The following is a 22,032-nucleotide window of genomic DNA, read 5'->3' as shown; positions in this document are numbered from 1 at the left end:
GCCTGTTGGGAGGCACGCAGGCTGTGGCTCAGCGGACTGTCCGGGCTAAGTCGCGGTGAAGAGGTCAGGAGAGGTCAGGCCGGGGGCTGGCTTTACCTCTTTCTCCGTTTCTGAATACTCCTTCAGCCTCTCCACGGCCACGATGTTGGTCTCCATCTCGGATGACATGCGAACCAGCCAGTTCAAGTACGTGGTGACCTGAGGGCAGAAGAGCCACATGGAGCTTCTAGAGCGAGCAAGAGTTGCTTTATCTTAGGAAGTAATTACCAGTTACGAAATGTTTTAGGTAAGATAAGGTCCAGAAAACAGCAACCTCGCGCACGGCCACCACCCGGATGGGCTCCACTGTACTTCTTAAGCAAACACGTTTCAAAATGACCCCTGGGCCACGCAAGTCATCAGAGAAGATATCAGAAAATATCTTTAACTAGGTGGTAATAAGAAAACACAACATATCCAAATTTGGGGGACCAAGCTAAAGCTGTGATGAGAGGGAAAGTCATAGACAGAAAAGCATGTTTCTTGTAGCCAGAGGCATTCTGTCGGCCGTCAAAGGCTTTCCTGGACTAATGGGGGAAATCCAAGGGTCTCCTTTGCCCCAGTGCCAGTGGGTCACCGGGCTTCTCACAAGCTGCTCGGTCCCTTCCCCCTCCCTCAGCTCCTGGCCGGATTCAAAGAATAGGCCTAAGAACCTGACAACTGACTCCACCATTAAGGGAATTAGAAAATCCAGCTGAAGGGCGCCTGGGTGGCTCAGCTGGTTAAGCATCTGCCTTCAGCTCAGGTCATGATCTCGGGGTCCTGGGATTGAGCCCAGGTTGGGCTCCCTGCTCAGCAGGGGACCTGCTTCTCCCGCTCCCTCTGCTGCTCGCCCTGCTTGTGCTCTCTTGCTCTCTCTCAAATAAATACAATCTTTTTAAAAAATGCAGCTGAGAGCACCCCCCCTTACCTGCAGGGAGAATGACACGGACAGAGCACCCCCTCTTACCTGCAGGGAGTAGGACACGGACAGGCCCACCAAGCCAGCGCTGAGACTGTGCCTGGAGATCACGGAGAACAGGGCAGCGAACAGGACGATGCAGTTGCCTACACACTCCAGCCGCACGGCCAGCCACCTGCCCACAGACACGCGGATGGATGGACAGACAGACATGAACACACACACACACACACACACACACACACACACACACACACACCTGGAGTCAGCTTTCCAGAGATCCTGTTTCTGGTTCAAGCCAGGGGTGGGAGGGTGGCTGGGGTGGGCACTTTGCTCACTGAAATAACTCCCCGAGAGTTCCCGAGAAAGGCCTTCTCTGACCTCTCATGGGGGAAGGGGGAGCCAAAGGGACCCGGTCTCCCTACTTCCTCATTAATCTGGCAACCCCAGGGATTAAAACGGAGTTCTCCAGAAGCACACTTCCCAGGAAACCGAAGCTTGCCTTTTTAAGAACCAGCTTTTTCTCACTGGAAGCTTTAAAATATACCCCTGCAGACCCATCTTTAAAATGATATCTGGGAAAGTTCCTAAATACCAAGAAGCCATTAACTGTAAGAGGCACACCACTGATTTAAAATAACCTTCCCTTGGGGCGCCTAGCTGGTGATCTCATGGAGCGTGTGACTCTTGATCTCGGGGTTGTGGGTTCGAGCCCCACGCTGGGTGTAGAGATTACTTAAAAATAACCTTCTCTTGGCAGGAAAGGGGAGAAAGGAGAGAAATAAGCTACTTTTCAATGTTGCTCTACTGTTCCCAGAGCCAGATCATCCTCCTTCTAGAAATGTTAAAATGTATTATTTTACTTCTTAAAGTATAAACAGACATATTATTGGCTTAAAGCTTACTTTTGCAAGATATCACACGACATTAGGACTATGAATGTTTTAAGGTATAAAAAGCATTTTAGGGGACACCTGGGTGGCTCAGCGATTGAGCGTCTGCTTTTGGCTCAGGTCATGATCCTAGGATCCGGGATCGAGTCCCGCATCGGGCTCCCTGCATGGAGCCTGCTTCTCCCTCTGCCTGTGTCTCTCATGAATAAAAACCTTAAAAAAAAAAAAAAAAAAACACTCTAGGGAGACAGGTGTCTCGATCTTTTTTGGCACTAGAGCCCCTCAGATTCATGTGACTGATGTTCCCGGGTATGTAGCTTCTTCCAAAGAGCCAGATTTGACAAACTCTAAGAATTCTGCAGGGGAGCACAGGGTCTCCAGCAATTCATGGTCTCTGCCCCAAGTCTTACAGTCTAGGGTTCTACTATGTATGATGGGGCTGGCGTTTGATTAGGATGGGTCGCTCCCAGGGTGCTGTCACCTTCTTCCCAGAATTTTCCATCCCACATCTCAAAACATATATCCGGACATAAGTGAGGAAGATCCCCTTTTAGGGATAAATCAGACACTTTTCTGAATCTAGTTATCAACAAGTACCAAACGTCTGCCCCTTCTTCTGAATTGACGCCAGGACTGGCGGATGGCTTCCAATGCTCATCACAGGAGGGTGGTGGGTGACTGCCTCTCAGCCAAGAATGGGGACACGAAAAACACTGGCGGAGTCGGCCTGTCCCTGATGATCTCGTATAAGTAAGTAAATACGTAAAGGACAGCTGTGGCAGTAGTTTCTGACTCTGGAAAACCGTGGCCTCTGCATTGATGCAACGCCTGGAGCTGCAATGCTCCAGTCTGCTTTCCATGGTCGTTCCGTCCTGTTGGCCCACCCACTCTAGCCGTCCCCCATGTGAGGGCCTGAGCCTGGCTGCACACCCTCCACCCCCAGGAACTAAGCAGCGTTCTTGGACTTTCACCTCCATCCCACGGGCCTCCTGCGCCCACCTGTTGGCCACGATGCTGGGGTAATAGGCCTTCTGGTTCTCGTCCACCTTCAGGTCACTCTGGCGGATGAAGCGCTCCTGCTCCTCGAAGGCACGGATGACGCTGACCCCCAGCAAGGTCTCATTGAAGTGGGAGTACACCGGGGAGCGGCTGACCGACTCGAGGCGCTTCAGCTGCCGGGAGGAGGCCACGTAAAACCTCTGGGGGAAGAGAACGGACCAGGGAGTTGGCAAGGCCCCTCCCACGATGCAGTGACAGCAGCGAAGCCTCATGCAGAGCCCACCGTCCTAGCAGAGTTCCCTCCCACCCCCACCAAAGAATGAATTGTTTGTTTGTTTATTTATTTGAAAGAGAGAGAGCACGAGTGGGGGCAGAGGGAGAGGGAGATGCAGACTCCCTGCTGAGCAGGTTGCTGGATGCAGGGCTCGATCCCAAGACCTGGAGATGGTGACCTGAGCTGAAGGCAGATGCTTAGCCGACTGAGCCCCCAAAAGTAGCCCCAATTGGGGCAGGTCATGCCCCAATCCTTGTACAGTTTTCAGTACTTTCACAGACACCAGCTCATGTAACACTCAGTAGACCCAGGCATAAAGCAGCTCTCTAACCTCCCCGCTTAGGTCTCGGGGCTACAAGCGGCCACAGGTGGCCGAGCTGGGGTCTGGACTCGGGGAGCCCGGCTGTGAGGTGCCCACTCCACGCTGCACCGCGTCCCTGAGCCGCTGACATCTGGGGTGTCATGAACTCATCAGTGTGGCTTTCAGCACAGGCTGTGAGGACAACCAGGCCTCGGTTGAAAGCCCGATGCCCCCGGGCCCGTGGGCAGACATCCATCTGTTCTGCTCCTGCCCTAATAACCAGGGCGGACGGAACAAAAGCAAATCGCCCACTGGAAGCTTCGAGGAGCCAAGAACAGATGACGGACCGGTCACCGGAGGACACTGTGTCCTCAGTGTCCTTCTGTGTACAAACAGACCGCGGGTCCCCACTCCAGGGATCTAACGTCCATGCAGCCGCTCCGCAAGCGGCAGAACCAGACACGCGGCCAAGGCACGGAAACACGGGTGGGCAGGGATACGGGCTCCCGGGGCCGTTTCGGGGCACAGTCCCCCCAGGGGGCTCTCACGGGGCTCTGAGGTCAGCAGCCTTCCGGGCCCCAGCCACTCCGTAAGCTAATCCAGGGCCACGCCAACCAGGACAGTCCCGGGACGGTGGCTCTGTCAGCCCTAAGACGGGACAGGTGACCCCCACTGGCCTGAGCAAAACCCGGACGCCTCGGCCCTGCGGGATCTGCCCCATTACCCTAGCCGTGATGCCTCCTCTCCGGGCCTTTCTAAACATCCCAGATGCACATCATTCCCACGTGTTTTCCCTGCTCAACGTATGCCATTTGCCATACGCTCAGGCTTTATTGACCACAGAAAGCTAAACTGAGGCGTATTTGTGTTTAAACTCAGTTAAAAAAAAAAAATGTATATATATCAGCTTCCCTCTTAAACTCCATTCCAGGGACCCCTGGGCGGCTCAGTCGGTTAAGCGTCTGCCCTTGGCGCAGGTCATGATCTTGGGGTCCTGGTTTCGAACCTCACATCGGGCTCCCTGCTCAGCGGGGATTCTGCTTCTCCCTCTGCCCCTCCCCCCTGCTTGGTCTAATAAGTAAATAAATAAAATCTTTAAACAGCAACAACAACAATGAAAATAAACTCTTTTCCAGGAGACATAATCCACCTCCTAGATTCACCTTACTTACTCTTTCAGACCAAGTGCCTGGTGCTCGTGAACAAAAATAATGCTTGACACGTACCTGCCTGATACAGGCAGCGGGCTGCGAGCTAAGGTACTTGGACCTGTGGCTGGGTGGGTTTCACAGAGGCCAGAACATTCCACAAGATAGAAATGCCTCCTTTTGGCAACAAGGAAGCCCCAACACAATTCCATGTCCTCACCTCTCTTGCATCACCTTTACATAAAAATGACTTGCTTTTAAATTAAAACAATAAGGGCATCCCTTTGGCCTGGGGCATGATCCTGGAGTCCTAGGATCAAGTCCCAAGTCGGGCTCCCTGTGTGGAGCCTGCTTCTCCCTCTGCCTGTGTCTCTGCCCAACCCCCCCCCCCCATGTCTCTAATAAATAAATAAAATCACTAATTAATTAAATTAATTAAAAAACAATAATGGATACCCATTTCAAAATTTAGGGGGGGATGATACAGATGGAAAGACTAAATTAAAATTAATTACGGGGGTGTACTGGTTGGTGCAGTTGGTTAAGTGTCCAACCCTTGGTTGCAGCTCAGGTCATGATCTCAGGGTCATGGGACTGGGCCCCGAGAAGTGAGAATCAAGAATCGAGAATCGGGCTCTGTGCTCAGCAAGGAGTCTGGCTGGGACTCGCCCTCTGCTCCTCTCCTCTTGCACTTTCTCTCTCAAATAAATACATATTTTTTTTAAAAATTACATTATATTATTCTAAGATAAGCACTGTGTATTCCAATGTCAGTGTATAACCTTAGGCAGAGAGAACGTACATACATCTAAAGCCATTTCTTAATCAAGACATAACATTTCTATTATACTTCACAGCTTGATGAATTTTTATATTTATTTACAACTGCACACCCACTACTTGACCAAAGTCTAGAATATCTCCAGAATCCCAGAAAATTCTTATGTCCTCTGGGTCAAAATCCCCAAGTTGTTTCTAGTTTGGGGCTAATCATGAACCAAGATGCAAAGAACATTCCAGCACCTTTTATTTCCTTTCTGGATACACTTCCTCATTTCTTTTGCATATACAGTGAGGGGAGACTGCTGAGTTGTAGGGTCAGTGTATATTTAGTTTAAAGCCATTAAAGAAAATCACATTTGGGGCACCTGGGTGGCATAGCCGGTTGAGCACCCGACTCTTGGTTTTGGCTCAGATTGTGATCTCAGGGTCATGAGATTGAGCCCCAAGTCAGGCTCTGTGCTAAGTGGGGAGTCTGCTTGAGATTCTCTCTCTGCCTCAGCCTCCCCCCACTTGCATGCACTCTCTCTAATAAGTAAATCTTAAAAAAATAAAAATTAAAAAAATTAAAAACCCACATCCTCTCATAATCCCAACCCTCAGGGATATGTTTTCCTTTTGCTGCTTCCCTTTCCAGCTGTGCACGTGCACACTCCACTTGCTTAGTTATAACAGTGCACACACAACATGATCCTTTGAACTTTGTTATTTAAAAATAAAATTGGTATTACAACAGCACCTCCCTAACTGTCCCCATTAATGGACAGAAGATCCTGTCATAGAATCGCTGCATGGTCCTGCTGCTGGCAGCTGTGTGAGCTGCAGCAAATGCAGCACGGGGCCTATTTTGTTCCTTTGAACTGAGTCCCTCGGGAAAATGTACAGCCAGGGTGTGAACACGGGTAATATTTTTAGTAAATGCAGCAGGACAAAACAGCTGGCGCCAATTTAAAGAGAACACAATGAAGGCACGAGAGACCTGCTCTCTCTGGTTCCACCTGCGTTCGACGCTCACCGACCACTGGGCCGCAGTGTGGTGGGGGGGGGGGCAGAATGATGGAGGGAGCACTTTGTGGTTCTCCTATTTTGTGCTGGGGTCATTAGGTTCCCATCTAAACCACTCCCCCACACCCCACACCCCCAGCAACCATGCTGCAGCTAACCTTCTCAGGGCAAAAAGGGGCAGTGCAAGGTCACCAATACAAGCTTTAGAATTAGAGAGATGTGAGTTCCCACTCCCAGCTCCACCACCAGGGCCTCGATATGCTCATCTACAGCTGCAAGCACAGTTTATGCTGTGGTAACCTAAGAAACTAGTGACTCCACTGTCCCGTGCTCCCTTGTTCTGTTTTCCTTCCTCGGTCTTGTTTTCTGAACTGCAGATTAATGGCTGGAGCTCCAGCAGCAGTTTTGGGCCATGAGATCAACTTAAAAATGAAGGTTTATGCAAAGATGGGTGAACAACAACCACAAAAAAGCAGTGATGGAGTCCGGGATATTAACAGACTTGTGGATCTACCATCCCAGCCCTGGGTGACCCGCCTCTACCTTTCCACCGTGAGAAAGACAAAAATGTCTATGCTGTTAAAGCTGCTGTTATTCACATCTCCACTTTCTGCAAGGGCTTAGGACCTAAAGAATTTCATAAAACTCTCTTAATTGTAATAATCAATTTTAATATTAAAATAATACTGTACGTTATTAATATCATTAGGAACTATTATAGCTCCCCCCTCCCCTTTGAGAGGTGTTTAAAACTGACAATAACAAATTCAACCCTCCTCCAGCAAATTCCCAACAGCTCCACACTGAGGGAATGGTCAGACGGAGCGAGCCCTTAGCTCACTCGGGAGTAGCTCACAGAGCAGCGCTCATCCTACCCCAAGACCCCACCTCTCACCTGCACAAAGAAATAGATGAGGCCTAGTGGTGGGATGATGATGGAGGCGATGGGAGTGGCCAGCAGGATGATGATGCAGGCGCCGATGACATTGAACAGGGAGCCCATGAACATCTTGATGACTTGTGGGATCATCGAGTCCACCGTGTCCAGCTCCTTAGAGAAGCGGTTCACCAGGTTCCCACTGGGGGTCCGCTCGAAGAAGCTCATGGGGGACCGGAGGACGTTCTGTAGCAGGTCGACGTGCAGGCGGCGGGAAGCGAAGATCCCCCCGATGGACACCGCCATGGAGTAGCCGAACACCGTGATACCTACAAACAATCTCACCGTAAACACCACAACGAAGGGACGTGGGCCGAGCTGGGGGCAGGGAGGAGTGGCCATGACGATGCATCAGGCCTACACTCTTATCTTTTAAGAATAATGGTGATGGTGAGGACAGCAGTGGCTATTATTTACTGAGAACTCACTATAAATTAAACACTGTGCAAGAATTTTGCATGAATCTGATTTTCACACTGACTATATAAATCCTATCGGCACCCATTTTATGGAGAAGGAAACTCAAGGTCAGACAGGTGAACTCCTCTGCCCTCAACAGAGTCAGCCAATCAGAAGCGGAGCTGGGGTTCAGATCCAGGCAGCCTGCTCCAGGGTCATGCCCTTAATCTGTGTGCCATATCCCTCTAGACCCATGATGTGCAACAGAACTTTCGAGATGACGCAAATGTTCTGTGTCTACTCAGTCCAGTGTGGCTAGTGAGCACCTGAAATGTGGCTAGTGGCTCCTGGAGTGGATATTCTAGAACAGATGCCGCTGTGTGAGCCCAGGGGACTATCACACCCTCCCCGAGCCTCAGTGACAGTTTGGAGGCCAGTCCTTTGCCCTGAGGGGTAGGGATTCAGAAATCTAAGAAATCCATGTCTGCTCTTCTGGTGTTCTTTCAAAGCTATCTCCTGGAGATCATGAGCCACACCCGTGGCTCCTGCAAACAACCCACAGGAGAGCACCTGTTTTCTGCGGAGACTCCACAGGGGTGGGGAGGCTTCCTCAAGGAAGCAGCACCTAAAATGATGGGCTCTGGAGCCGACACTGGCACATCCTGCCTCTGCCACCCACCAGCTGTGGGACCCTCCCACAAGTCACTCAGCCTCTCTGCACCCCAGTTTCCTTATCTGTAAGATGGGGGCAGGGATACTTAGCTCGCAGCACAGCCGAATGTAAAGGGCAATGTGCCTGGTGTACAGGAAGTGCTCAAACCTGTATTTATCGTCTACACTTCCGTACTGCAGACACCGATATACGTCTGTACGTGTAGATGCCCACTGTTCTTATGAGCACCTGAACACACAGCTCGTGCACTGTGTGGTGCACGGATTAAGAGCACGGGCTTCTGGCGCCAGACCGCCTCATTCAATGCCGGGGGGGGCCATGTATTTGCTGTGTGACTCTGGGCAACTTATTTAACCTCACTGGACCGTATAGTCTGTTTCTAAAATGGGCAACATATCAGCTGCTAATATTGTGGCGCTGCTGCAAAAGTCAAATAAAACCCATTCGAGTGTTTAGAATGTAACCAGGCATCAAGGAAGTGCTCAGGAAACATCAGCTCTTACTCCGAATGTCGTGGTGCTTGGAGACCTTCAGGCAACCACAGGAAGGGTAAACAAGGTTTCTCAACGTCGTCACTGCTGACATTTGAGGCTCGGTCACTCTGTTGCGGGGGCTGTGCTGTGCACGGCAGGACATCTCCTGACATCCCCGGCCACTGCAAGCCAGCAGCACTATCCCCACCCTGTCCCTCTGTGACAGCTCGGAGTACCTCCAGACACTGCTACCTGTCCCCCCGGGGACAACATGGTCTTCACTGAGAATCACTGGCCTAAACGAATTCCCACCATCAGGCAGCAGGGAAGAGTCCACAAATGAAGAGTTTATAGAAGCCCCATCATCCTGACAGAGCAACGAGGCGCAAGGGCCCTTGCTCGGCAATGCTCCAGGGGGGCTGCTGTTCCTCAACTTTGCTCATCTGTAAAATGGGCACATTCGAGCTTCTCTCCATCTCCTAGGGCCCCATGAAACAGCATTGAAGAAATATTCGCTAAATGCCTGAGTGTCTACTAAGTGATAACTACTGTTCATGTGAGCATGGCTTAGTTTGGGGGTTCACAAAACTCTGACAAGCGGGGGGACTCCACTCCATAATAAGACATGGAAGTGGTTCCCAGGGCCCCAAATTGGGTGGACCGGGGAGGGTGGGGACGGGAGGGCCCCCACCTTGCGAAATGCCCAGGGCTCCATAGACGCTCAGCCGGATTTTAGTATGCTCCTGGGTCCCGTTGACGATGGGGTCGTCGGTCCAGAGGCTGAGCCAGTAGTTCGAGACCAGGGAGGCAACGTGGTTACACAGGAAAAGGAAGATGCTCAGAAAGGAGATGAAAAGCCCGATCGCCTTCATGTAGTCCCAGTACACGGACAGCTTGACCTGCAGACCAGGGGAGGGAGGACAGCTTGCAGAATGTTCCCACCAGGGGTCGGGCACTCCAGCTGCAGCTGTGCGATCCTATGCCCCCCACTCCCCGCCTGTGCTCATATCCATGGCATAGTCCCCCCCTTGGGTTTTTTTGACAAAGTCACTGGGAGATATAGTCAAGGCTTTTGGCCTCACAGAGATTCCAGTCAAGTGGCAAGACAGGCCTTCCGGGACCCAGATAAATGTATAATTATAGAGAAGGGCTGGAGCAGTGCAGAGTTCTGTGAGAGTATAAAATTGGGTATATTGGCCTAACCGAGGAGAGAGGTAATCAGAGGTTTTCCCTGAGGAAGTGACAACCAAGAGTTAATTAAGCAAGCAGAATGGGGAAAAAAAAAAAGGCACTCAGGGCAGTGGGAGCAGCATGTGTCAAGGCCCTGGGGTAGGAGGGAATGCACCATGTTTCAGGAAACAAAAGGAGGAATAAGATCAAGCTGGAGAAGAAGTAGTGGTCAGACCACACGGGGTCTGGGAAATCCTGTTTAAGATTCTGAGCTTTGGTCCAGGACCATCAGGAAGCCATCAAAGAGCAAATGTGGCACGTTGCCAAGCAACCAAGACCATGCGCTGCCCCCATTTCCTCTGAACAGCCATGGTCAGTCCTGCATCATTTCCACTGGCTTCCCATTGGCTGGTGCTTGCTTAAACTGCGCCCCCATGCCACGGGGCGACGAATGAGGATTTCTTCCACTCCCATACTCCCCACGGAGCCCCACAAGGGCTAATTAATGATGTTCAGTCATCCAAAACGTGGCCTATGGCCTGACGTCAACACCAGAGACTGAGGTGACCGGCTTTGGGTCGCACCTGCCTGGCTTGGTTTCAAACAACACCAGGCATCCTTCCTTGTGTGTGTGCTCAGTGGCATTTTAAGCTTTTTCACACTGAATTCTGGGTCATAAAAACCATCTGTCGAATTACAGCCAGGTTGAAAGGTGACGGGTGAAAGGACAGCAGTCTTCTGTATAACTGAGTTTCTTTCTGAACTTTTCTGTTTTTCAAACTGAAATAGTGTGTGTGTATGTGTGTGTGTGTGTGTGTGTGTGTGTGTTTTGGGGGGTGGGGTGTCCCAGAACTACGATGTGTACTGTCACCATTTGGCTTCATCACAAAGCCCAGCAGCCCTCTGATCTGCTGAGGCTGGAATTACATGCAGGACTTGGGGGCTCCTCGTGAGCAGCAGACACGGCAGGCGTGGGAGTGAGAAGTTTCTGAGAACGTGTGCTGAGCCCAGAGCCTCTCCTGGTCCAACTCTGGCGAGTGACAAGCCCCCCACAGTCTGTTTTCCTTTTACATGGGAGGCAGGTAGGTAATACCAGGACCTCCTCTGGGCAGTGTGGGATTACGTAAGGATTAAATAGGCCTCCTATTCCTTCTCCGGCCCTAGATGTGCGGTCATTACTCCGGCCCCCCCGAGGACCAGCGAGAGTAAGGAGGCAGGATGTACTGTGCCCATGGCCACGGCGGTGAGGGGAAGATGGGAGAAGCAGCCTGGAACAGAGGTTTCAGGAGATTCTGGGTGCATCCAGGTAGATCCAAGAGAACGGTGTCCCGACCTTTCATTTCTGTACCACCTCTCACGGTGGCCTGTTTATGTGTGTACTTTTTTAAAAAAAAAATTCCATTCCCTACTTAAAAAAAAATTAATAAACACACTACATGTGTGTTTTATTTTTTAAAATGAACTTTAGATCATGACCATAAATGGAAAATTATCAACACGTGCCCAAAATACATGATTGTGAAACTCCTCGAAGAGAACGAGAGCTTGAAAACCAGATTCCTCCTGTGACGAGGAGAACTTGGTGGTTCGTGCTACGGATCCGAACGCTGTGTCCAAGTTTGCACACTGAAATCCTAACCCCTCCATCCAGGGGCATGGTGTGCAGAGGAGGGGCCTCTGGGAAGTGGTCAGATGATAAGGATGGAGCCCTCAGAAGGGGATCCGCACCCTTCTAAGAGGGGCCCCCGGGAACTCCTCACCCCTCCCAACCCTGAGGACACAGAGCAGATGGCTGTCTCTGAGCCAAGCAGGAAGTGTCACTACACGCACACCTGCTGGTACCTTAACCTGGGACCTGCCACCAGGAAGCGTGAGCAATAAAAGTGGGCTGCTTCTGAGTCACCCAGCCTGTGGCCTTCTGCTGAGCAGCCCCAACAGCCTGAGACAGGCATGAAAGAGCAACAGGCACGCAACTTGGGCTTTCTCACTATGCAATCGTTAGGGCTAAATGAGAAATAAGAAACGGATCCCACCACATGCACACACGCATGCACGCATGCACACGGTCACGATAGGCGTTATGACGGAGGTGTTATCTCGCTCCATCCTCCATACACTTTCCCCCACAGTGGAGAGGCGTGATCTAAAGCACCCAGGTCCCCTGCAGCCAACGAGAGCCCTTCGCTGCTCCGAGGAGGCGGCAGCCGGTATAGCAGAGGCTACACACGCCAACGCTGTAGTCTGAGTACCAGGGTTCAAATCCTAGCTCTGCCTCTCCCTGGCTGTGACTTTGGGCAAGTCCTCTTGCCTCTCCCGCCCGTTTCCGGCACCAGAAAAGAACATTTTTATAGGCTCGTTGAGGGAGAGACACAATTTAACACAAATGAAGTGTTGTGCACAGGACCCGCACGCAGTGGCATGTGGTGACACCGGCTGCTGCCCTCAGCGGGGGAGCCAGCCCTCACCTGCCCCGTTTGAGCCTTGTCTGCTTCCACCAGCTTCCAGGCATCCTCATTCTTGGGACCAGCTTTCTGCAGCTCAGCCGTGCTGGTGTGGTGGCGGCTCACGTCCCCGCTGTAGGAGGAGGAGTTGCTGAGCTGTCTGGGGAAACCAAGGCACACAGCGTCAACCAAATGGAAGCCTTGGGCAGGGAGGCAACCCCAACAATGTGCCAAACTAGCTCAATCTTCTGATTTTACAGATGTGACATGAAGAGGGGAAAGGTGACACAGGGCCCCATGGAGAACTGTCCCTTTACGCAGGCATTATCCAAAAAGCACCTCTTTCCTGCCAGGGGTGGTCAGCAGCTTTCTACAGACCATGACATGTTATTGCAGATCATGTGGCCCAAAGGTGTCTTTACAGACCTCGAGGTAGTCCCTTCCCCTGGGGACTCGTAATCCTGGAGGATGACATGGCTGTGTGGGTGTGTGCACACCCACGTGTGGGTCTATGAGGTGGGAATACCCATTCTCGGCGATGGCTTAGAACCACACGGCAAAGGGCTGGGGTGTGCTTCCATCCTGCTTGCTGATGCTCCTTACCGCCCTCCTGGTGTGTGCACGTCAATGAAGCAAAGCACACAGGCTCGTAGCCCGGGGAGCTGGGAACGGGGGTCTCCAGTCAGGAAACTGAGGCTGCTAATACAGCCCCTGAGGCAATGAATCCTCCCAATAGCCATGTGAGCTTCGAAGCGGATCCTTCCCCAGCCGAGTCTTCCAATGAGACCTCAGCCTGGCAGACGCCTGTTGCAGCTTGTGTGAGATCCAGAGCAGCAGGCAGCTAAGCTGTGCCCAGACTTCCCAAGCCACAGAGACCATGAGACGACCAGCCACTAGGTTTGAGGTCATCTGCCTCATAGCAACTGATATGCCCAGAGTCCCCTAGGCTTCTACTCAATCCACCCACGGTTCTCCTCGGCAAGCCTCCCACCATCACCTGCCCCGAGGTCCCAGGACCACCTGCAGGTGCTGCCTCGCCTTGGCTCTCCCAGCAAATTCCCAGATGGCAGCAATCAGGACAGGTCACACCAGCCACCTGCCTGAACCCTGGCAGTGCCCCTGCACCCCCTGGGGGAGGCCCTATTCTAAGTGATTTGCACACATACACCTTGCTCACCACCTCTACAGGTGCACCGACAGTGCAGGCAATATTTCCACCTGTCCCATGTGATAAAAATCAGAGCCAGGGGCACCTGGTGGCTCATTCAGTTAAGCATCCGATTCTTGGTTTCAGCTCCAGTCATGATCTCAGGGTGGTGAGATCCAGCCCCACACTGGGCTCCATACTGAGTGCAGATTCTGCTTGAGATTCTCCCTCTCCCTTCACTCGCTCTCTCTCTCTCTCTCTCTCTCAAATACATAAATAAATAAAATCTAAAAATAAAAATCGGAGTCTAGGAGGGTACTGTGGGCTCATGTCAATTTCCTTCCCAGCCCCATTTCTGTGAAATCTCCCCATGCCAGAGAAGTAACTGCCAGCACCCCCAACTCATCCAATAATAAGTGAGTGCTCGCTACACGGGGTTGATGGAAGAAAGTACTGTGCGAAGCACCTCACATGCACCACTGGGTGTCTATCCCACTTCAGCCCTCTGCAGTAGGTACACCACAGATCCTATCTGACAGATAAGGAAACTGAGGCACAGAGAAGTTAAACAACAAAGTCCACGGCATGCTGCTCCTCCAAATCCCCAACAATCTAGTTGAAAGCAACCTCCCTTAAAGCAGCAAAAGCACAGAACTTTGGAGCGCTGGCTCAGAGGCAGGGCTTGGGTTCAAATCCAACCTCAGTTTCTCTCTGGCTGCCTGACTTAGGGAGAACGCTCGGTTTGCTCATCTATAAAATGGGAACATGGGCAGCCCGGGTGGCTCAGCGATTTAGCGCCACCTTCAGCCCAGAGCCTGATCCTGGAGACCCAGGATCGAGTCTCACGTCAGGCTCCCTGCATGGAGCCTGCTTCTCTCTCTCTCTCTCTCTCTCTCTCTCATAAATAAATAAAACATAAAAAAAATAAAATAAAAAAATAAAACGGTAACACAAGAGTGACTACCTCCAGGTTCAACCGACTGCACAGGGCTCGGCACCGCATCTGGCTGTGAATGGTATGTAAAACGTCATGGTCACTATTACTGCGACTATTTTGACTCCAGTGCTGGCTCCCGAGACCTGAACATTCCAGGTCCCTCTGGAACATTCCAGGTCCCTCTGAAGTCTGAATGAATGACTTGAGCAAAGACCCAAATCGTGTGGGGAACTTGCATCACAAAGGCAGACAGGTGGTCAAAGGCCTGTGCGAGTTGTGCCTCCCGAGAGAGCAGCGCCAGGCCTCCCCTTCAGGCCGCAGAAAAGTGAGGTCTCCTAGCGATCTGGGGAAGGAGGCAGATAGCCCACATCTTCCATGGCCTCGGGAGCTGAGGCGTTCAGTAGGTCAGACAAGCTGCTAGTACCCCGTCCCTCTCCTCTGCCCCCAGGTGCGGCACAGAAACACGGCACCTGGAGAGTCCACACGAACGGGGCTCCCTCCTGCACCTACCTCTGCAGCTGCTTCCCCGCCACATCCGTCACCAGCATGCCATTCTCCATCTGCTTCACCTCCTTCCCGGGACTGCTGACACCTGTTAACCCTGGCAGGAGAGAGGAAAGAGCGAAATTCGGTTTCAAGAGCTGGACGCCAAGACCAAAGACAGGGAAAACCCGTCATTTGGACGGGACATGGCACACTGTCAGGCCACCAGGAAGCTCTAGAAACCAAGAGGTGCTTGGCTGAGGCCACAGACTGGCTCCTGGCAGAGGTGCAGGAGGTCTGTGGAGCTAGCTGGCTCCCCTGGGGCAGGGATGGTGACCTGCCACCGTCTCCAGGCACCCATGAGCGCAGTATGCTGGGCCTGGGAAGGTGCTCCGTGCCAGCAGCCACAGGTACAAGGCCATTCAGCTGACCACATCAGAGCTGCACTAAAGTGAGTCCGAGGGGCAGGATGCAGGGAGCCACATGGGGAACAGCGCACAGCCCTCTGGTCCCCAAGCATCCAAGTGAGGGAAATACTCGAAATAAATTAACAACCAGTTTTGACAAGGGTGCCAGCCAACAGGAGGCGTCCCAGAGGGCACCTGCACCCTGCATCCCTGTGCCAGGAGTTAACCCTTTGGTTGCCAGACCATGGGGAGGTCCAGAGGTCTGGGGAAGAGGGCACCTGCAACAGTGCAGTTCGCCCAAACAACTGGTACAGCCACCATGAGACATCCCAGTCCCAGGAACTACGCCCCCAGCACCAACACTAATCACCATAACCTCAATGAGAGTGACTAACGCTGATTAAATGAGCGGGGCTCCCCTGTGCTGTGCTGAAATACATGATCTCCCTTAATTTCCCCAACTACTCAGTGATACATTATCATTACCCCCAGCCGGCACTGGTCTCCTATGCTGGTGCCAGGAGAAAGAAGGAGCCTACAAGAGAGACAGACACACGGTGCAGGGCTCCACCAGCTGGCGGGGAAGGGGAGGGGAGGGCGTGCAGGGGAGTCCTTACAAAAGGGGACTGATACACAGCCAGTGGTGACGGGGTTGACCCTGGAAACAGGCTGATGGGACACGAGCTGAAATCAAATGCAAAAAGGCAGGCTCTTTCAGATGACCGTCACGGGAAGAAAGAGAACAAAGATAGCAGAGCCGGGCCGGGAATCATTCCTGGGTTGGGGGGGCGGGGAGCTCTGAGCTGGTGATTCTCCATCTTGGCGTGAACGATGCCCCACATACCCAGCCACCCACCCACCCGGGGACGCCCTTGGCCCAGCTTCTAGCTCTGGCTGCTGAGTTAGAGCAAAGCCAGGAATGCAGTGTTCTCTCACTTCCCAGGTGTGTGTACTAAGGGGAGCAGTCAACGCCTCTAGGCCTCAAAGTCCACATCCGCAACATGGGGGTGACCACAGCAGCTACCTTCCCAACAGGGAGGATGACTGAGGCCATGCATGGTGCTCAGGAAGCAAAAGACACTGAGGTGGTGCTCAGTATTACTCTCCTTTTTAAACATGTTCTACAGATAATTCTGGGGCACAGCAGAGACTGAGAATCACTGCTTTACACATTTCTCTTAAGGGCAGCACCTTTTTTCTCTTAAGTTAAAAACAAAACAAAACAACAAAAAGCCACTAAACTAAATCAAAAAGCAGAATGCTAACTAACAAGCAGGACTTTTCATGCAGGCGCATGCAGTCAGCGCTCATAAATGCACACAGCACTGGAGGCCCAGGCCTGGCCTTGCCCATCTTCCTCTGTGCGGGGTAGGGATCCCTGGGAACATTCCCAGAGACACCGCCCCATGGCAGGGGCTTCAGAGAGCTCCCCTCGCCCACCTGGCTGTACAGGTCATGCTCAGTAAGCTCAGCTTCCCTTCTGCTCCTCCCAGTATGAGCTGCAAGGTGCAGACGGGAGACCTCACAGTGGCCCACTCGGTGCCAGCCCATTAGCTCACAGGGTGGTGCACTGGCTGGGGCAGCTGGAAAATTCTCCTCTGCAAGGGGAGGGACCAAAAGTCCCGGGAGGGCAACGTGAACGTGGGTCAGTCCACCACTCCGTCTGCCTTCCCCTCTTCCTGAAGTCTTGGCAGGCCATGCTGGCGGGGAGGGGGGGGAGGCTGCTGCCCAAGGTCAGCCCGTCAGAACCCCCTTCCCCAGGACTCTGAACCATCAGTGGCCCCCTGACAACCAAAGATAGTTCTGGCTAATGTGTCCTCCAGGAGTTCCCATTTCCTGAGGCCTGCCTATTTGGTCTGGCCTCCGGTTTCTGAGCTACCTGCTTCCCCTTCCAGTAAACACCCTTGTTTCAGGGGTGGGAGTCGGCTTCCGTGGCTTACAGAACAGCCCTCAGTCTATACCCGCAGCCACATTGCTGCTTCCGGAAGGCAGGAGGGTCTGCTCCAGCGGCCGGCTCATGCCTTTACCTCACCAGAGGGAGCCAGGGCAGCCCCCCACAGCCACCCGCGCTTGCTCCGTCAGGCACGCACACCACCCTGTATGTCCTGGTCTGCCTAGGTCCTGCCATGTCCACGAGGTAAGGGTGGGATCGTAATAACCAAACTCTTGGTCATTCACCATCCATCTGCCACGTGCCAAGCTTTCCTCCAAGGCATGCTCGTCATGTTCGTTTTATCTCTAGGACAGTAGAGCTTAACCAAGGTCACCCAGCTGATGAGCAAGAGATCTGGGGATTCAGACTATCTCCCCCAGTGCCCACCACCAAGCCTGGCACATAGTGGGTGCCCCCAAAATGTTTGCTGGATGAACAATGGAAGGCGGAAGAAACGCAGTCAAGGGCCTCTTCCCAAGCATGCAGCCACAGGCCCAGTCTATCTACAGCCTCCCCCTGCAAGCAGGACTACTTCTAACCCAGCTGGCACTGACCTTCCTCCTCCTGGTGCACCACTTTGCCACCTGAGAATTCACAAGATCCGGGAAAGTGTTAGGAACCAAGACAAAATTCCTCCTGAAACCCCCATTTAAATGCCCAGGGGGGTGGATGGAGGTCTTCTCCTAAGGAAGAGGGCCAGAGATGGCCGAGGGACCTGCTGCGTCTGCACCTCTCCATCCCCATGTGTGCTGGGTAGATCCCTGGCAAGCACTGCACGGGGCCAGCTCTTTCCCCAAAAGTGATAGCCGTGTTTACACATAAAAAGATCTAGAAAAATCCAGGCCAACCCTCTGTATCTACACCTGTTTTCATGGCAGCAGAGGGTAAAAAGTCAAGTGTCACAGCCGGGCGGGGCGGGCGGAGGAGGCGCAGCAGCTGGGAGACAGCACAGGCCTCGGCTCCAGCCTGAAGCCTTTGGTTCCTCAAGGACACATGCTGCTCACGAGAGGGGCCTGGTCCGCACAATCTTATTCTGAACCGGACGCACAGGCAGCCAAGGGAAGAAGAGAAGGTGATTTGGCTCATATTTCATTTTGGCCCCTCCTAGGCTGGATGAGGATGCCTTCTGGGGTTCTCAGAGCCCCCAGGCTCACTTCCATCACTGCATTTAGCACCACCACGTCCTTGATTATTTGGTGTTTGTCTCCTCCAACGAGGGGAAACACTCTCAAGACTGTGAGCTCTTGAGAACAGAGAGTAGGTCTTACCACATTACTTTATACCCAACACCCGGCACATCAGATGACCACGTGTGGTTGCACAGGACGTGCACTGCATAATCTAAGGGGCACTATTCTATATAGTGGCGCAAGTACTGGGTGTCCCCATGGCATACGGCAAGCGCTCTATATACACGCGATACGCAGATGGACAGACTGACAAATGAATGGCCTAGTGACCAACAGAGCTGACCTTCCAGGACCAGAATGGGTATCCCACTGGCCACCATGATACCATCTCCCAGCCCATACACACAAAGCTGGTTTTTAAACCAGCCCTGGAGAAATGGGTAAAATCAGTGCATAGTTTCTTCTAAACTGGGATATTTATACAGCTGTGTTAATGCACAAAGCTTAGGTAGGACATGCTTTAAACAATTAAGGCATAATGTATTCATTCACCTACTTAATACATTATACTGACTGTCTACTATGTGCCAGGCACTCCTTCCAATCCTGGGGATAGAGATGTGACCAAAAAGCCCTCATGGAGCTTAAATGAGAGAGAGAGAGAGAGAGAGAGAGAATACATAAAGGAGTGAATCCAGAATTAGCTGTCAGGCAATGTTCAGTGCTACAAAGAAAACTAAAGCAGAGGAAGGGGAAAACGAAAGGCGTCAGGGCTTGGGGATGCTATAAAATAGTAAGAATTTTTTTTTAAGCAAAGGCATGAAACTTGTAATCCAGTCAACATTTCTTGAGTGGTGCCGGGTTCCAGGTATGGGGCTTTCATGCTGACAAGCCTGGCGCTGTCCCTGCCCTTGAACCTCTTTAGTGCCACTCCCAGGGCTCTGTGTCCAGCCTGTTACTGGCCCTCAAAGCCAGCATTTCAGAACTCGCTGTTTATTCTCAAGAAGGTTCTGGAACTCTGCTTGGGCATGGGCCAGGAGGCAAGTCTCCCCCGAGGGAAGAATCCAAGTCACTGCTTTACAGTCAGCACTTCGTTTTTGACCAAAAACGGAATTAACTGGCTGCATCACCCGGCCCGATCCACCCGCCTGGGCCCAGAAAGTTCTCAGTACTCAAGAAGAAGAAATACGGCCACTGAGGACAGCCTAAAGGAATGTGCTGTGTGTACGACACACGCTCCAGCTGTGCAGTGTTTATGATGGGTTTTTGTAATGGGGGAGGCACCTATGCCCCACTTAAGAAAAGCAAGCAAGCAAAGCAGGAGGACTAGTGGCTGAGAGCAGAGAAGGATGCTACTCCTCTCGGGAAAAAGGCCGAGAGGCGAGACAAGACAGACACAACCCCTCTGGTGGGTGGGCGAGCGGATGGACATTCTTTTTCCTGATTCTCTTGCCTGGTTCTGCAGTTTCCAAATGCTTAAAGTGAGCATGGGCTGATTTTATGATCAGTAAAAAAACAAAAACAAAACAACTTTCAGCAAAGATCTGAAAGATGGAGAAAAATCAGTTACGAGGTTGAGGGATGAATCAAGCAGGGGTCTGGGAAGTGGGCACATTGTTGGAATAAAGGTCGTTCTCTCAAAACGATGGGGGAGCAGGGCAGCGTGAAGCCAGAGCGGGGAAGCCATCAGCCTTGGCACTTCTGACATTAAGGGCTGGTGGGGGGGTGGGGGGGTGGGAATGGGGTCTGCTGTGTATCATAGGTTGCTCAGCAGCCCTCTCTGGTCTCTACTTTATAGATGCCAACAGTGCCCCCTCCGAACCCAGTCGTCACAACCAAAAATGTCTCCAGACATTGCCCAGTGTCCTGGGAGACACAAGTATTCCCCGCTGGAAACTCCTGCTCCAGACTTTAGATTCCTAATAAAGAAACCAGAGTAAATAGGAACATTCTTCACCTTCCAGGTACAAAGGTTAATGAGCCAATTTGTAACGTTGTCAGCTTAAAAAAAAAGAAAAAATAGACCAAAAAGAAAAAAAGAAAAAGCATCTGACTTATCAGTGTAGTAAGTACCCCTAGGGAGGAGTCGGTGTCTCCCCGTCCTAAGCCTAGTTTCTGGTACATGTGTTCTTTTCTACCCCAGTGGAAAAGAATCACCCCCAGACCAAGCACTCCTCCCCTTCAGCCTGGGTGTTCTAAAAAAGACCTGATTCATCCAACAGGGAGGGGGAAAAAAAAAGTTTCCCTTCAGGAGAAGCCAAAAATGTGGTTCAAACAAATCCAAGGTCACTGGCTCTTGGGAGTTGGCTACAGTTGAGCAAGAATGGGCCCTGATGCCAGGCTGTATCACCGAGCCCCCCCAGCACCCCGGGAGAGGTGGAAAGAGAATGGGGTGCCCGGTCTGAGTTCAGACCCACAGGCTGAGCACCTGTGTACGTGAGGCTGCGTGGCTGGATCGGGAAAATGACCCCACAGCAGCGCAAGGCTGGCGGCTGGCGTTTTCATGGCCAAATTAAGTGCTGACGTGGCCGAAGGAAAAAAGAAAAGGAAAAAAAAAAAAAAAGAAAGAAAGAAACTGGCAGCATTCTGCTCTGTATCCAGTGCTTTGGATCTGCCGGCAGCGGCGGAGGAAGGGAAGGGGGAAAAACCATCTGCGGTCAACAGGGTTTAAGGACACTCCCTGTGCACCTGGAGAGGAAGGAGAGAGACCTCGTCCCGGGGAAAGGATTCAGCTGAATGCACACGTGTCACTCGGGAAAGCACACGGGGTCGTTTTCACCTGACTGAGGCCGGTCTGCGAGATGCGGCGGCGATCGTGAGGCTGCACCCTCACCCAGCATGTCACCTTGGCTTGACAACCAGAAGGTGACGACTCAGCAGCCTCAGCAGGAGGGACGCAGGCTAGACTTAAAGGCAGAACTTTCCAACCACGAGAGCATGGATATGCAGAAACTCCTTCCCGGTCAGGAATGAACAGCTGAAGGAGTTTCTCGCCTCTCGCCGGCAAAAGGCAAACGCCTTTCTTCTAAAACCACTAGCGTTCACAGCAGCACAACTTACACCAGACAAAACACGGGGACAGCCTGGACCATCGTCAACTGATGAATGAACAAACAAAATACGGCGTGCTATTGCCCAGCAGAACGACACGAAGCACGGACACCTGCTACCGCACGGGTGAGCCATGAAAACATCACACGAAGTGAAAGAAGCCGGGCACAGGGGACCACGCAGATTCCATTTGTGCGAAATGTCCAGAACAGATGGTTCAAGAGGCAGAAAGACAGCGTGCGTGCCTAGGACGTGGGCAGCCGGAAGAAAATGCGCGGTGATTGCTAACAGCAAGGAGGTCTTCTGCAGGGGCGACGAGAACGTTCTGAAGGCCATTCTGCGGATGGCTGCTGAACCCGGAACATTCCAAGTCACCAGACTGTACACCTTGAGTGAGTGAACCGTGCGTTGCGTGAATTCTATCTCAATAAAGCACTTACCGTAAACCACTAGGAACCCCCTGCGGCAAACCTGAACGGAGGGATGAATGAGCCCCCACCCTGGGCAGACC

At 52.2% G+C, this 22,032-nt stretch overlaps 1 protein-coding gene across 2 annotated transcripts in view; it reads right to left on the bottom strand.

Moving 5' to 3' along the window:
• ABCC1 (ATP binding cassette subfamily C member 1 (ABCC1 blood group)) overlaps window positions 1-22,032 on the bottom strand; it is a 135,677-nt gene that overhangs the window by 9,223 nt on the left and 104,422 nt on the right. For both annotated transcript variants that reach the window (XM_072835902.1, XM_072835903.1), the window contains exons 20-26: window positions 15,028-15,118; window positions 12,458-12,593; window positions 9,514-9,721; window positions 7,236-7,546; window positions 2,833-3,032; window positions 989-1,115; window positions 97-198 (exon numbers count right to left, since the gene is read on the bottom strand). In XM_072835902.1, the coding sequence (XP_072692003.1) occupies window positions 97-198; window positions 989-1,115; window positions 2,833-3,032; window positions 7,236-7,546; window positions 9,514-9,721; window positions 12,458-12,593; window positions 15,028-15,118 (1,175 nt within the window). The remainder of the gene's footprint in view (window positions 1-96; window positions 199-988; window positions 1,116-2,832; window positions 3,033-7,235; window positions 7,547-9,513; window positions 9,722-12,457; window positions 12,594-15,027; window positions 15,119-22,032) is intronic.

The sequence above is a fragment of the Canis lupus genome, chromosome 8 (assembly GCF_048164855.1).
Source record: "Canis lupus baileyi chromosome 8, mCanLup2.hap1, whole genome shotgun sequence".
NCBI classification, from domain to species: Eukaryota; Metazoa; Chordata; class Mammalia; order Carnivora; family Canidae; genus Canis; species Canis lupus.
The sequence above is the reverse complement of the archived record's forward strand: the minus strand, read 5'-3'. Positions and strand labels throughout refer to the sequence as shown.